The 12,710-nt window shown below is 40.6% G+C and overlaps 2 protein-coding genes across 9 annotated transcripts; both read right to left on the bottom strand.

Annotated features, from left to right (window-relative positions):
• Positions 1 to 125: 125 nt before the first annotated feature.
• Positions 126 to 10,183, bottom strand: LOC105279460 (acidic mammalian chitinase). 4 transcript variants are annotated; one of them, XM_011339257.2, is made up of 6 exons: positions 10,045 to 10,183; positions 5,530 to 5,796; positions 1,749 to 2,030; positions 1,423 to 1,659; positions 906 to 1,329; positions 126 to 806 (listed from the first exon to the last, which is right to left on the bottom strand). In XM_011339257.2, the coding sequence occupies exons 1-6, from the start codon at positions 10,062 to 10,064 to the stop codon at positions 657 to 659; spliced, it is 1,380 nt and encodes a 459-aa protein (XP_011337559.1). In that variant the 5' UTR covers positions 10,065 to 10,183; the 3' UTR covers positions 126 to 656. The 4 variants fall into 4 exon arrangements, with proteins under 4 accessions (XP_011337559.1, XP_011337557.1, XP_026827951.1 ...); XM_011339255.3 differs by lacking the exon at positions 10,045 to 10,183 and adding an exon at positions 6,244 to 6,682; XM_026972150.1 differs by lacking the exon at positions 10,045 to 10,183 and adding an exon at positions 5,872 to 6,176.
• LOC105279458 (cytochrome b561) lies at positions 9,581 to 11,999 on the bottom strand. Of its 5 annotated transcripts, none has more exons than XM_011339253.3 (5): positions 11,892 to 11,999; positions 10,921 to 11,142; positions 10,628 to 10,839; positions 10,399 to 10,556; positions 9,581 to 10,292 (listed from the first exon to the last, which is right to left on the bottom strand). In XM_011339253.3, the coding sequence occupies exons 2-5, from the start codon at positions 11,138 to 11,140 to the stop codon at positions 10,142 to 10,144; spliced, it is 741 nt and encodes a 246-aa protein (XP_011337555.1). In that variant the 5' UTR covers positions 11,141 to 11,142; positions 11,892 to 11,999; the 3' UTR covers positions 9,581 to 10,141. The 5 variants fall into 5 exon arrangements, with proteins under 5 accessions (XP_011337555.1, XP_011337556.1, XP_011337553.1 ...); XM_011339254.3 differs by having other exon boundaries at positions 10,921 to 11,159; positions 11,892 to 11,983; XM_011339251.3 differs by lacking the exon at positions 11,892 to 11,999 and adding an exon at positions 11,722 to 11,851.
• Between the last annotated feature and the right edge of the window lie 711 nt (positions 12,000 to 12,710).

The raw sequence follows: 12,710 nt of genomic DNA, 5'->3' as shown, positions 1-12,710 counted from the left end.
TCATTTCGATAGCACTCTCGTGTAAGATGAGAACGGTTAACATTGCTCTCTGATATTGATTATTTTATGTAGTAGTATATATATGTATAGATTTATCTTCACGTGAGAATTAACAAAAACAAAATGCTGGAACTTGAAATCTTTATTCCGAGACGGATCTTTACATACGCTTACAATCCTCGATTATGTGGCACGTTTTCCTTTCGTTTAAAACTAATCGCAGCCTTTAACAGCTTTGTGCTTGTCGTTAACATTATCTAATCTGCAGTACATCTCAGACGCCTATTACTTACGAAATATATATGGAAAGTAATATAGGAAATAACAGTATATGCACTCACACGCGCGTGAAGTGCACACAATTCAACGCGGGCATATAAATATCTTTGATTTGACTCAACCAGGTACAAGTTCTACGCTCTACAGCATGTAATACTAACACGTGCTTCGGATACCTTAGCAACTGATTTGTACGAAAACATTTGAGCAACTGAGGTAGAGTATAAGGTGTCAAGTGATGGTATTAAATAGGGAATGTAAATGGAATGGCGTTGTTTCCACGCAGAATGCTTCAAGCTTCCGGAACGGGCTATATATAACAGATTCCGCGGCGTTTTACGTATTTAAGGAATTAACGTTTCTATTCAGACATCCGATTACTTGTCCGCTTCCTGAAGTATGATCTTCGAAACGGCACGCGTCAGGGGAAACGTTTCGTTGATCCCGTAGCAAGTGCCATTCCAGTCGTCAACGTTCAGAGACAGGATCATCGCTCCCTTGAAGCCGTTCGCACGGATCCACGTGCTCTGAAAAGTGCAAACGCGAGTCAGTTCGAGCGTTACATTCTGCATCGCGTGTAAGTTTGACGTGCGTGCATTCTGCACTAAAAATATGAGGCATTGTACCTTGTGGTAGACGCTCTCCTCGTTATCGTACGATATCCATTCCTTGTCTTTAAACGCGTAAGGTACGCGACTCTCTTTGTTGAAGACGCTCGCACCCCCGGACTTCAACAATTGACAGACCGTAGGAAAAGACACGAATCCCATTGTGCCGAGGTGGCCGAAACCGCTGGCCGGCGCCTGCAGATTGTGATTCAGCGGATTGTCCAGGGTGTAAGAGTGGCCGTAAGTCGGCACGCCGACGACGATCTTCTCCCGCGGCATCCCCTTCGCCAGCCAGTATTGCGCGGAGAAATTGACGTTCAGCGTGGACAAATACCCCGTTTCCGTGGCACGTGGGAAGAGAGGGGCATTCAGATCCGTCACCGGGAAGTACCAGACGTAGAAGTGATAATCATACGACATTAGATTTATGAAATCGACGTGTCTGAAAATCAGAAATTTCTTCATGGTGATTTCTTGCTTCCGAGCATTCTATGATTATTATTAGATTATTCTAATAAATGCTGTTAACGCGCACTCTGCCATTTCAGGGACGCTGTAACTCTGATCTATGATGGCTTGTGGCGCCGCGACTGCTACCGTCAACAACAGCTTTCGCCCGCTGCGATCGAACTCCTTTCGCAGCTCTTGTAGAAGCTGCACGAAATGTATCTTTTCACGATCGTCGGCGCCCAACCACGCCGGGAATTCCCAGTCAACGTCGAAGCCGTCCAGATGGAAGGTTTTCGTCACGTTTAACACCGATTTTATAAATCTGGATATATAAATATGCAATAATGATACACTCTCTACGCATATCGTAGGATACTTATGAAGGAGCGATAGAAACCAGAGTCCACGTACTTTTTTCTGTTCGCGTGACTCTTCACCATCTCGGGAAAACCGTCGTGGAGCTCATTGATGCCGCCCGCGCTAATCATGACCTTCAATTTAGGTTCGCGATTTTTCAGTGCGACCACTTGCTCGTACAGCCGTGCATTGTTTCCTACTTGGAGCGTGCTGTTCACCACGCTCGCAAAACCCACGATAATATGCGTACAAATATGAGGGTCAATGTGCGACGGACTGAGCTCCCACGACGTGTTCAGGTCCCCCGGTATTGTATAGTAGCATACGACGATCTGGCTGGATATGCAAGACGCATTAGGTATATACAGGGTGGCCCATTTTAATTTATACAGTCGATTTTTTAAAAAACTAAAAGAGATACGAAAAAATGTTTCAGACAGACGTGTCACGATTTCGAGGGGGACATAAGATGATACCATTGGTTTGACCTTGAATAGTCGTTTGAAGGTGACGCGAAGATTTTTCCTCAAAACTCATCTTGAAGATCATTTTAAGGACATAAGATGACATTTTTCGGAAAAATGTTTCAGACAAAAGTTACTTACTTTTCGATGGAGAATAAGAATCTGCAATAAAAAGTTGGGGTTTCAATTTAAGAAATTGAAGGTGATCTTCGCGTGACCTTCAAACGACTATTCAAGGTCAAACCAATGGTATCATCTTATGTCCCCCTCGAAATCGTGACATGTCTGTCTGAAACATTTTTTCGTATCTCTTTTAGTTTTTTAAAAAATCGACTGTATAAATTTAAATGGGCCACCCTGTATAATGTACAATTAAAATTGATAAATACATACGAGACAAATAGCCCGATTAGAAAGTTTAAAGTGGGACCAAAACGTGTTTAACAGTGTCTTCGACTTTTTTGTTTCATCTTTATCATTATTTCCGTTACTGAAAATTATAATATTAGGTTGTTCATTAAGTTCTGCGGTTTTCTCGATAGATAGCGTTTGTCCATCGAAAAAGATAGCATGCATCGCCTGAACCGCGGATTGCCGCATACTCCGTGACAGGTTCGACAACGCTCGACATTTCGCCAGAGTCTTTGTTGTGTTTTGACGTGTTGTGTGTACGCGCTATTCATTGAAATTGGAGGATCAAAAGGTGCATTTTCGGCACATTTTGTTATTTTTCTTCCGCAAAGGAGTAAAAGCGACGAACGCACAACGTGAGATACGTGGCGTGTACGGGGACTCGGCTATAAGCGCCGACACTTGTCAGCGTTGGTTTGCGCGCTTTCGTTCCGGAGATGTGGACGTCTCCGATGCTGCTCGCTCCGGTCGTCCATCCACCACTGACGACGACCAAATCGTCGCCGCAATCAAAGCAGACCGACACCTGACGACGCGGGAGATCGCGGAGCGCTTCGACATCGCCCATACAACGGTTGCGCAGCGATTAAAACGGCTTGGGATGTCGAAAAAAGCAGATGTTTGGGTCCCTCACGAGCTCACCGAAAAGAACATTTTGGACCGCGTCATGATCTGTGAATCCCTGCTGAAATGGAACTCGCTGGAGGCCTTTCTCAAACGGGTGGTCACGGGAGATGAAGAATGGGTGGTATATAACAACATTCGACGCAAGCGGTCATGGTGCGGTCCGGGTGAGTCGTCACGATCGGTTGCCAAAGCGGATTCGCATCCGAAGAAAGTGATGCTGAGCGTGTGGTGGGATTGGCGAGGCGTCCTGTACTTCGAGCTGCTTCCGCGCGGTCAGACCATCGACGCCGAGAAGCATTGCGCTCAGTTAGAAAAATTGAAGCAGGCAGTGGCGGAGAAGCGGCCGGAACTGGCGAACAGGAAGGGCGTTGTCTTCCACCACGACAACGCCAAACCACACACTGCTTCGGTGATCAAGAAGAAGTTGAAGCGCTTTGGCTGGGAAGTCATGCAGCACCCACCGTACTCCCCAGACCTTGCGCCGTCGGATTACCATCTGTTCCGGTCACTCCAAAACAATCTCGACGGGCAGCGCTTTGATTCAGTGGACGATATTCAAACGTACTTGGAGGACTTTTTCGCGCAGAAGTCGCGCGACTTCTACAAACGCGGCATTATGTCCCTTCCAGAACGTTGGCAGAAGGTGGTCGATCAAGATGGACAATACATTCTAGATTGAATAAATGTGTAAGTACAATAGATTTATGTTTTAATTTAGGGCAAAAAAACCGCAGAACTTAATGAACAACCTAATAGAACATTTATCTATAGTAATAAAAATAGTAAAAATACTACACTTAAAATGATTTTAATATATTAGGAGTGTGATTTAGTTTTGAGGGTTTTGCAACAGATGGCTGTAGTGTCAGTTTGTTCCAATAGCTGTTGTTTCCGATAACTATTGTTTCTTACAGTGTTGACATTATCCACGACATTTAGTAGCATTATAGCAATAGATGCAATAACGGTCGTGTTTATATCATCGTAAAAATGCAACTTCCGAAACAGCATTTTCGACATGCGTTGCTTTTGTTTTTTAATCAAAACAAAACTGCGGCTGACGGTTATAGAATTCTTGTGGAAACTTATGGTGATTCTGCCCCATCAATTAAGACGTGTGAATACTGGTTTAGACGCTTTAAAAGTGGTCATACTGATGTGAAGGACAAAGAACGCTCGGGACAACCAAGAAAGCTTGAAAATGCAGATTTGCAAGCATTATTGCACGAAAATCCAACAGAATCCACTTCAGAACTTGCCAGAGCATTAAATGTTGATCGTACAACAGTTACCAAACGTTTACATGAAATGGGAAAAATTCAGAAAGAAGGGAAATGGGTTCGACATCAATTATCGGAAAGTGCCATTGCGAACCGGTTGAACATTTGCATTTCGTTGATCGCCAGGCAAAAGAAGAAGAGTCTTTTGTCTCGGATCGTTACTGGGGATGAAAAGTGGATCTATTTTGATAATCCGAAACGCAGAAAATCATGGGTGGATCCAGGCGAACCATCAACATCCACTCCGAGACGCAGTATTCACGGTTCAAAAGTAATGCTCTGTATTTGGTGGGATAGTGTACTATGGGCTGTTAAATCCGCATGAGACTGTCACGGCTGATCGTTATCGACACCAATTGTACAAGTTGAAGCAAGCATTGGACCAAAAGCGACCAGCAATTGCGAGTAAACGACGGAAAGTGATTCTTCTTCGTGACAACGCTCGACCTCACGTTGCGTTATCAGTGAAACAAACACTATTAGAGCTCGAATGGCAAGTCTTCTCCGGACATTGCTCCATGCGATTATTATTTGTTCCGGTCGATGCAACACGCTTTAGAGGATACACACTTTGATAATTTGGAAGAAGTGCGGAAATTCGTCGACGAATGGATCAACTGAAAAGAAGAGTGATTTTATCGTGGTGGAATCCATCCCTTGCCAGAAAGATGGGAAAAAGTGATAGAAAACGAAGGAAAATATTTTGATTAAGGTATTCATTCATTATCATATTTAAATACATGCGTTTTTGAGCAAAAAAACCCTCAAAACTAAATCACACCCCTAATACAATTAAAATTGATAAATACATACGAGACAAATAGCCCGATTAAAAAGTTTAAAGTAGGACCAAAACATGTTTAACAGTGTCTTCGACTTTTTTGTTTCATTTTTATCATTATTTCCGTTACTGAAAATTATAATAGAACATTTATCTATAGTAGTAAAAATAGTAAAAATACTAGACTTAAAATGATTTTAATATACAAACATACCACTGATATATCTCTAAAAGATACGAACGTTTCGGGATTACCCTCACAGTGATCTTACTTGGTTGTATTACGGTAGTGTTGCTCCGATGCGCCGACACTTGTATTCCTGTCCGCATTCTGATTCTCCTTCGTCGACTCGGCGTACATCCGAGCCCGACGTAGCCACGCAGCAATCTTGGCATCCTCGATTCGTTCCCCGGCAAGTCGATCGGTGCTCTTGGGTGCCCTCAGGACGAGTATGCCGAACCAGGCGCGCGTAATAAACAGCACTCCGACGATCAGGAATATCAGAGTCAGGCAGACGACCTGCGTTCTCCAGCGCGGCCTGAAGAGAAAAATACTTGTCTCAATACTTGAACAACTGTCGTAATGCAACGTAAACGCAAACACGCGAATTTACGTAATATTTAGTACTGCAAATGTGAATCTGCAGGGTAATCAAACGCGAACAATAATAATGACGATTGCGTGTGCGTGCGTCTGAGAACCTGTCGACTCGGACGCTACTTCCGTTTCCGTGCACACAGTCGCGACGACCTTTCCTGACGCGAGCCGTGGCGGCTGAAAAGGGCCAGCAATGACGTATTGTTTGCCGTGACGCGAGAAATCGATACAAAATTGGCTGTCTCCTCCTCGCGCTCTCTCTCTCTCGCGCGCGCGCGCGTGCAGCGATCGCGCTGTGGCGGATTCCGCGAAATACGCACGCTGTGCAAGCGCGGTGCGAGTCTCGGTCTTTGACAGAAAAAAACTACTGCGTATGCGACATACTCACTGTCGTATGTCGGTTAGCAATTCATACTTGGCCTGGGGCACGGGTATTTGGTTAACCATTGAGCGACTTACTATCCTTACTGCGCGTAAGAACAATAAGTCGGCCGAGCAGCGCCCTTTTCTCGAGCGATTTGTCGCTCGACGCTTTAGTTGGCTCGATTTCTGTCGGCCGAGAGGTTGCGACGCACCGCGATCGAGCGCGGCTGACCGGGTCGGAGTCGAGCAGCAAACTTCGCACGAGACGAGCCTCGTTCATGTGATATCTACGTATGTATATGCGTGTCACAAGTTCGGCCGTTTACGATCGCGCGAGCTTGCAATGGGCGTGTTCCATCGCGATCTTGCCGAATGCGAGCGTACGGTCCGAGAGTCCGATCCTAGACCAGGATCGCGATCGACTGACGTTACTGACGTAAACATGCACGCAGCGAGCGCAACGGCGCATCTGTTTTGTTGCTCCTCGTCGCACGGCTCGTTTCGTGGAAATAATCTCAGGTGGCGCGCTGTGACGCAATGCCCGTTCAAAGTGAAATTAGCTGCTTATCTGGGCTTTGCAAGGCGCAAAATGTAAATGTGACGTGACTAAGCCGTAGTATAAGTAAGATTAAGGGGAAGCTGGAGTTGCTAGTGAACTATTTTTTCACTATAGCGATGGTAATTGCAGTTTCGAAAATTCTCTTTATTGCTTGTGCAGAATAAAAAATCCTTTTCCACAAATGAAGTATAGATAGAAAGAAAGCCCGTTCTATGGGACTTTATATTCAAAATGGAAAAAAGTTAAAAACTTGCATTTGTCTTTTCTAACTTTTTTCCATTTTGAGTATAAAGTCCTGTAGAGCGGACTTTCTTTCTATCTATACTTCATTTGTGGAAAAGGATTTTTTATTCTGCACAAACAATAAAGAGAATTTTCGAAACTGCAATTACCATCGCTATAGTGAAAAAATAGTTCACTAGCAACTCCAGCATCCCCTTAACCTGTTCTTCATTATTAATATTTTATCAGATTGCTATTTTATACTTGCGCTTGCTTTTGAACAATGAACTGTCATTTCACAGACGTTTGACGCATAACTTTCCATCGGCGTCCGCATTTATTAAGGGGAAGCTGGAGTTGCTAGTAAACTATTTTTTCACTATAGCGATGGTAATTGCAGTTTCGAAAATTCTCTTTATTGCTTGTGCAGAATAAAAAATCCTTTTCCACAAATGAAGTATAGATAGAAAAAAAGCCCGCTCTATAGGACTTTATATTCAAAATGGAAAAAAGTTAAAAACTTGCATTTGTCTTTTCTAACTTTTTTCCTGTAGAGCGGGCTTACTTTCTATCTATACTTCATTTGTGGAAAAGGATTTTTTATTCTGCACAAGCAATAAAGAGAATTTTCGAAACTGCAATTACCATCGCTATAGTGAAAAACTAGTTCACTAGCAACTCCAGCTTCCCCTTAAGGTGATCCTGGAGTTGCTAGTGAACTATTTTTTCACTATAGCGATGGTAATTGCAGTTTCGAAAATTCTCTTTATTGTTTGTGCAGAATCAAAAATCCTTTTCCACAAATGAAGTATAGATAGAAAGAAAGCCCGCTCTACAGGACTTTATATTCAAAATGGAAAAAAGTTAAAAACTTGCATTTGTCTTTTCTATCTTTTTTCCTGTAGAGCGGACTTTCTTTCTATCTATGCTTCATTTGTGGAAAAGGATTTTTTATTCTGCACAAGCAATAAAGAGAATTTTCGAAACTGCAATTACCATCGCTATAGTGAAAAAATAGTTCACTAGCAACTCCAGCATCCCCTTAACCTGTTCTTCATTATTAATATTTTATCAGATTGCTATTTTATACTTGCGCTTGCTTTTGAACAATGAACTGTCATTTCACAGACGTTTGACGCATAACTTTCCATCGGCGTCCGCATTTATTAAGGGGAAGCTGGAGTTGCTAGTAAACTATTTTTTCACTATAGCGATGGTAATTGCAGTTTCGAAAATTCTCTTTATTGCTTGTGCAGAATAAAAAATCCTTTTCCACAAATGAAGTATAGATAGAAAAAAAGCCCGCTCTATAGGACTTTATATTCAAAATGGAAAAAAGTTAAAAACTTGCATTTGTCTTTTCTAACTTTTTTCCTGTAGAGCGGCTTACTTTCTATCTATACTTCATTTGTGGAAAGGATTTTTTATTCTGCACAAGCAATAAAGAGAATTTCGAAACTGCAATTACCATCGCTATAGTGAAACTAGTTCACTAGCACTCCAGCTTCCCTTAAGGTGATCCTGGAGTTGCTAGTGAACTATTTTTCACTATAGCGATGGTAATTGCAGTTTCGAAAATTCTCTTATTGCTTGTGCAGAATCAAAAATCCTTTTCCACAAATGAAGTATAGATAGAAAGAAAGCCCGTTCTATGGGACTTTATATTCAAAATGGAAAAGTTAAAAACTTGCATTTGTCTTTTCTAACTTTTTTCCTGTAGAGCGGGCTTTCTTTCTATCTATACTTCATTTGTGGAAAAGGATTTTTTATTCTGCACAAGCAATAAAGAGAATTTTCGAAACTGCAATTACCATCGCTATAGTGAAAAAATAGTTCACTAGCAACTCCAGCATCCCCTTAACCCGTTCTTCATTATTAATATTTTATCAGATTGCTATTTTATACTTGCGCTTGCTTTTGAACAATGAACTGTCATTTCACAGACGTTTGACGCATAACTTTCCATCGGCGTCCGCATTTATTAAGGGGAAGCTGGAGTTGCTATTGAACTATTTTTTCACTATAGCGATGGTAATTGCAGTTTCGAAAATTCTCTTTATTGCTTGTGCAGAATAAAAAATCCTTTTCCACAAATGAAGTATAGATAGAAAAAAAGCCCACTCTATAGGACTTTATATTCAAAATGGAAAAAAGTTAAAAACTTGCATTTGTCTTTTCTAACTTTTTTCCTGTAGAGCGGGCTTTCTTTCTATCTATACTTCATTTGTGGAAAAGGATTTTTTATTCTGCACAAGCAATAAAGAGAATTTTCGAAACTGCAATTACCATCGCTATAGTGAAAAAATAGTTCACTAGCAACTCCAGCATCCCCTTAAACAGCTCCGGAGTATGAAAATTTAATTTTCTAAAAGCTAATAATAATAAAACTCGATGAGCATCACGAAAAATAAGAAGATTGAGTTCAGAGAAGCGAATAGTTATAAGGTTTTCAAACACCTATTCTAATCTAATCATTAAAATATTAATTCGATAGATTGTCGCATAATAGCAATTGTTACTCGATATATCGTTTTACAATGGTCTTTATCGAACGTAGATATGAGTCATGTGATCACGCGAGTTGCTTGCAAGATAAGATATATTGATAATGCACGTTTATACACGTATATGTACAGTGTACATTCATAGAAGTTAAATTACATTTAAAAACATTTAAATATTTATAAAGAATACAACAATTTAAGTACATACATTAAATATCAGATATGTATAATATATTATTGTATATTATACGCATAGATAGCACTACAATTTTATGGAAAAATATGAGACACTGTTTTTTAGACTTTAAACACCAGTAACACATTAACATTAAATTATGAACAGTTCGTAAAGAAGCGATTTTCACCGTGATAGCACCATAGAAATTATGGCTTATAAGATTAAGCTGCAAAGTTAAATATTCAGACTTATAAATAGTAACACTCAATTCACATTGCCCGTTTGTGTTGCAATGGACGAATCAATTGCGATTAAGCAGGTCAGCCTTATTTGCGGGATTATTATGCACAAAACTTACAATACCTAAAGACCTGTAGGTACATCCATTAAGTCTGAAATTTTCGCTTTGCTGTATCCGAGAGAGAATCCGAAAGGACTGATTTGATTGAATTGGTGCGTGTTAACCGGACAATAAGACATCGTCCTCGGGCCTTGGCAAACGTCGGTAATGTTCCTGCGTTACCAGATACACGCACAAGCCTCCGAACACCACCAGCAGTATTCCTATAAAATTTATCAGCACCCCTTCTGGCACGAATTCTGAGTAATTCCTAAAATGACACCAAAATAAATATCGAGTTAAGCAGAAAAAATGTATATTTCTCGCTCGTTTGTTTAATTTCTTTTTACAATTAAACTAATTAAATTGTCAATTACTTTAGCACAAAGAAGGCTTTTTCATTGAGTCCCAACAAACAGGAAGCAATCGCGCCGATGAAGCCCGCGATACCAAAGTACACGTGCAACGGCATATAACTGGCTCGCAAGGGAGCTTGTAGTCCAGGGAACAGGAACGAGATACATCCAGCGAGCCACTGAAATCGAGAGACGTTGATGTACGAGTGTCTCCGCATCGAGAATCTCTCAGAATAATCCTGGTACTCACCTGACAGCAGAATAATATTACAGTCGTCAAGCCCACCCAGCTGTGCAGCGAGTACATGTTCGGTATAGGATCAGGACGATTTAAATTGTGACTATCGAAGACCGCTACCAAAGCTATCACCATTAACAGCACGATGAACAGCATCATTCCTGCATGGGTCAGCTTTAGTCGTCTCTTGCGAACATTCCTGCGTATTCTGTAGAAGAGCATGGCTGCAAAACACAGAAAGCAAATCTGCGAATTATGCGCGCATAACTGGAATGGATGAGAGGGAGTGATTTTTAAGTGTTTACCATTGCCGTACACAAATACGAGTCCTATGATCATCAATAAAGGATGCCAATTGAATTCGAGTTGCGGATTGGATCTCCATGAGAAGCCGTTCCTGTAATAGCCCGTCCACACTGCCACCAGGATTATAAGAATTGCGCCACAGGCTTCGGTGAGGCTGAGAAGGAGAGTGAAGCCTTCGAGATATTCTCCACGCCCTTGAGTCGAGTCTCCTTGATCCATGTCTGGAAATATTTTATATCTTCTTACGTATGTAGAAGAAACTATATAACTAAAATGCAAAACTAGCAAACGATACGTAAAAAGAGTGAAAGAATTTATTTATTGTGAAATTTCTTTTTTTTAAAAAGAAAAAAGGGATCTAAAATAAATCAATTTCAACTAAATTGAGCTTTCTGCCACGTTTAGACGTACCTAGGCATCTTTCATATTGATAGGGGTAACTCATTATACATGAGCTCTAAATCCAAATAATCATAACGACTCTCTCTTCTTTACAGCAAAGTTTTGGAGGCAAGAAATTTTGTGAAACGCACTTGGTGGAAAACAACCGAGGTAAACAACAATGACAAGAAAAAAAAATAATGATAAGAAGAGGAATGTGTCATGCACGATTGTCACCTGCATGCATGGTAAGTACATTTACGTATTAATTGAAACAATAATAAAACATATCGATCTTTCTAAATTTTATGCGACAGAGACGACGTATATTTAATTAAAAAATCCAGCTATCAGTATTTCGCATGGATGGAGCATGCAGTCATTAGATGACTAAACAAGTTTTACGATGTGCATATTACAGCTGATAATGATTATCGAAATGACAGCTGTCACTTTTTTATCTTCGTATGAGTGATCTGCACACATTCTTATGCCATATAAACACGATATCGATCGATTCTGACTATCGATGTGAGCACTTTTCAAACGAGAAACAATAAAAAACAAGTTCTTTGTCGCACATTCTTACCTTAGCCTTCTGAATACTATCAGATATGATCAACAAGTTTCTTAGCACGCACACGCGACACAGGTACACACACACACACACACACGTCAAATAACTATCAGCCGTCATGCTCTATATGAAAAGTTTATCGATCGTTTCTAAAGTTGGGAAAGGTAGATTTTGTGTTTAAAGTTCCTTGCGCGATGATAGAAATAGATTGCGGTCCAGTTGACGCATCAAATGCTTCAGAACACTTTCTATCCTTTTTCTTCTTACATATAAGAAGAAGGAAAGAAAGCGTTTTGAGGTACTTGGAGGATGAACTGGATCTTAGCCATAAACCAGCGCTTTGAACGTGCATTAATAATTTAAAGCGTAATTCATATCATGCATTAATGAATCAGGATGCGCGAAAATCAAAATGTCCAAACCACTGGAAAGTTGAACGCATCGATAGAAATTTCATTTTCACGTTAAAATTCCGAAAATGAGAAAATCTGATCGACTCACCGCTGAGTTATGTTACTTGGAAAGAAAACTTACAAACATTTGAGGCGTATTATTATCTCGATTTTACAACTGAAATGTACACTTGAACTGGAAATAGAAAGATTTGGCGTATACTTCCCAGGCAGCACACGTTGGTTTCAAAACCGTTTCATAACCGTTTTATTGAAACGTTTATTTAGCAGAAAATGTCCAACGAAAAAACGTTTCAGAAACCATCCGAAAAATATTTATCATTCTATATATCAGTGCCTCAAAGTAGACAGAGTTAAGTCACATTTTTGTGAAAAACTAGATTTTTATATTTTATGAATTACTCTCTAAATTTCGTGT

This window comes from Ooceraea biroi, chromosome 9, assembly GCF_003672135.1.
Source record: "Ooceraea biroi isolate clonal line C1 chromosome 9, Obir_v5.4, whole genome shotgun sequence".
Classification (NCBI taxonomy): Eukaryota; Metazoa; Arthropoda; class Insecta; order Hymenoptera; family Formicidae; genus Ooceraea; species Ooceraea biroi.
This window is presented reverse-complemented; position numbering and strand designations above follow the sequence as displayed.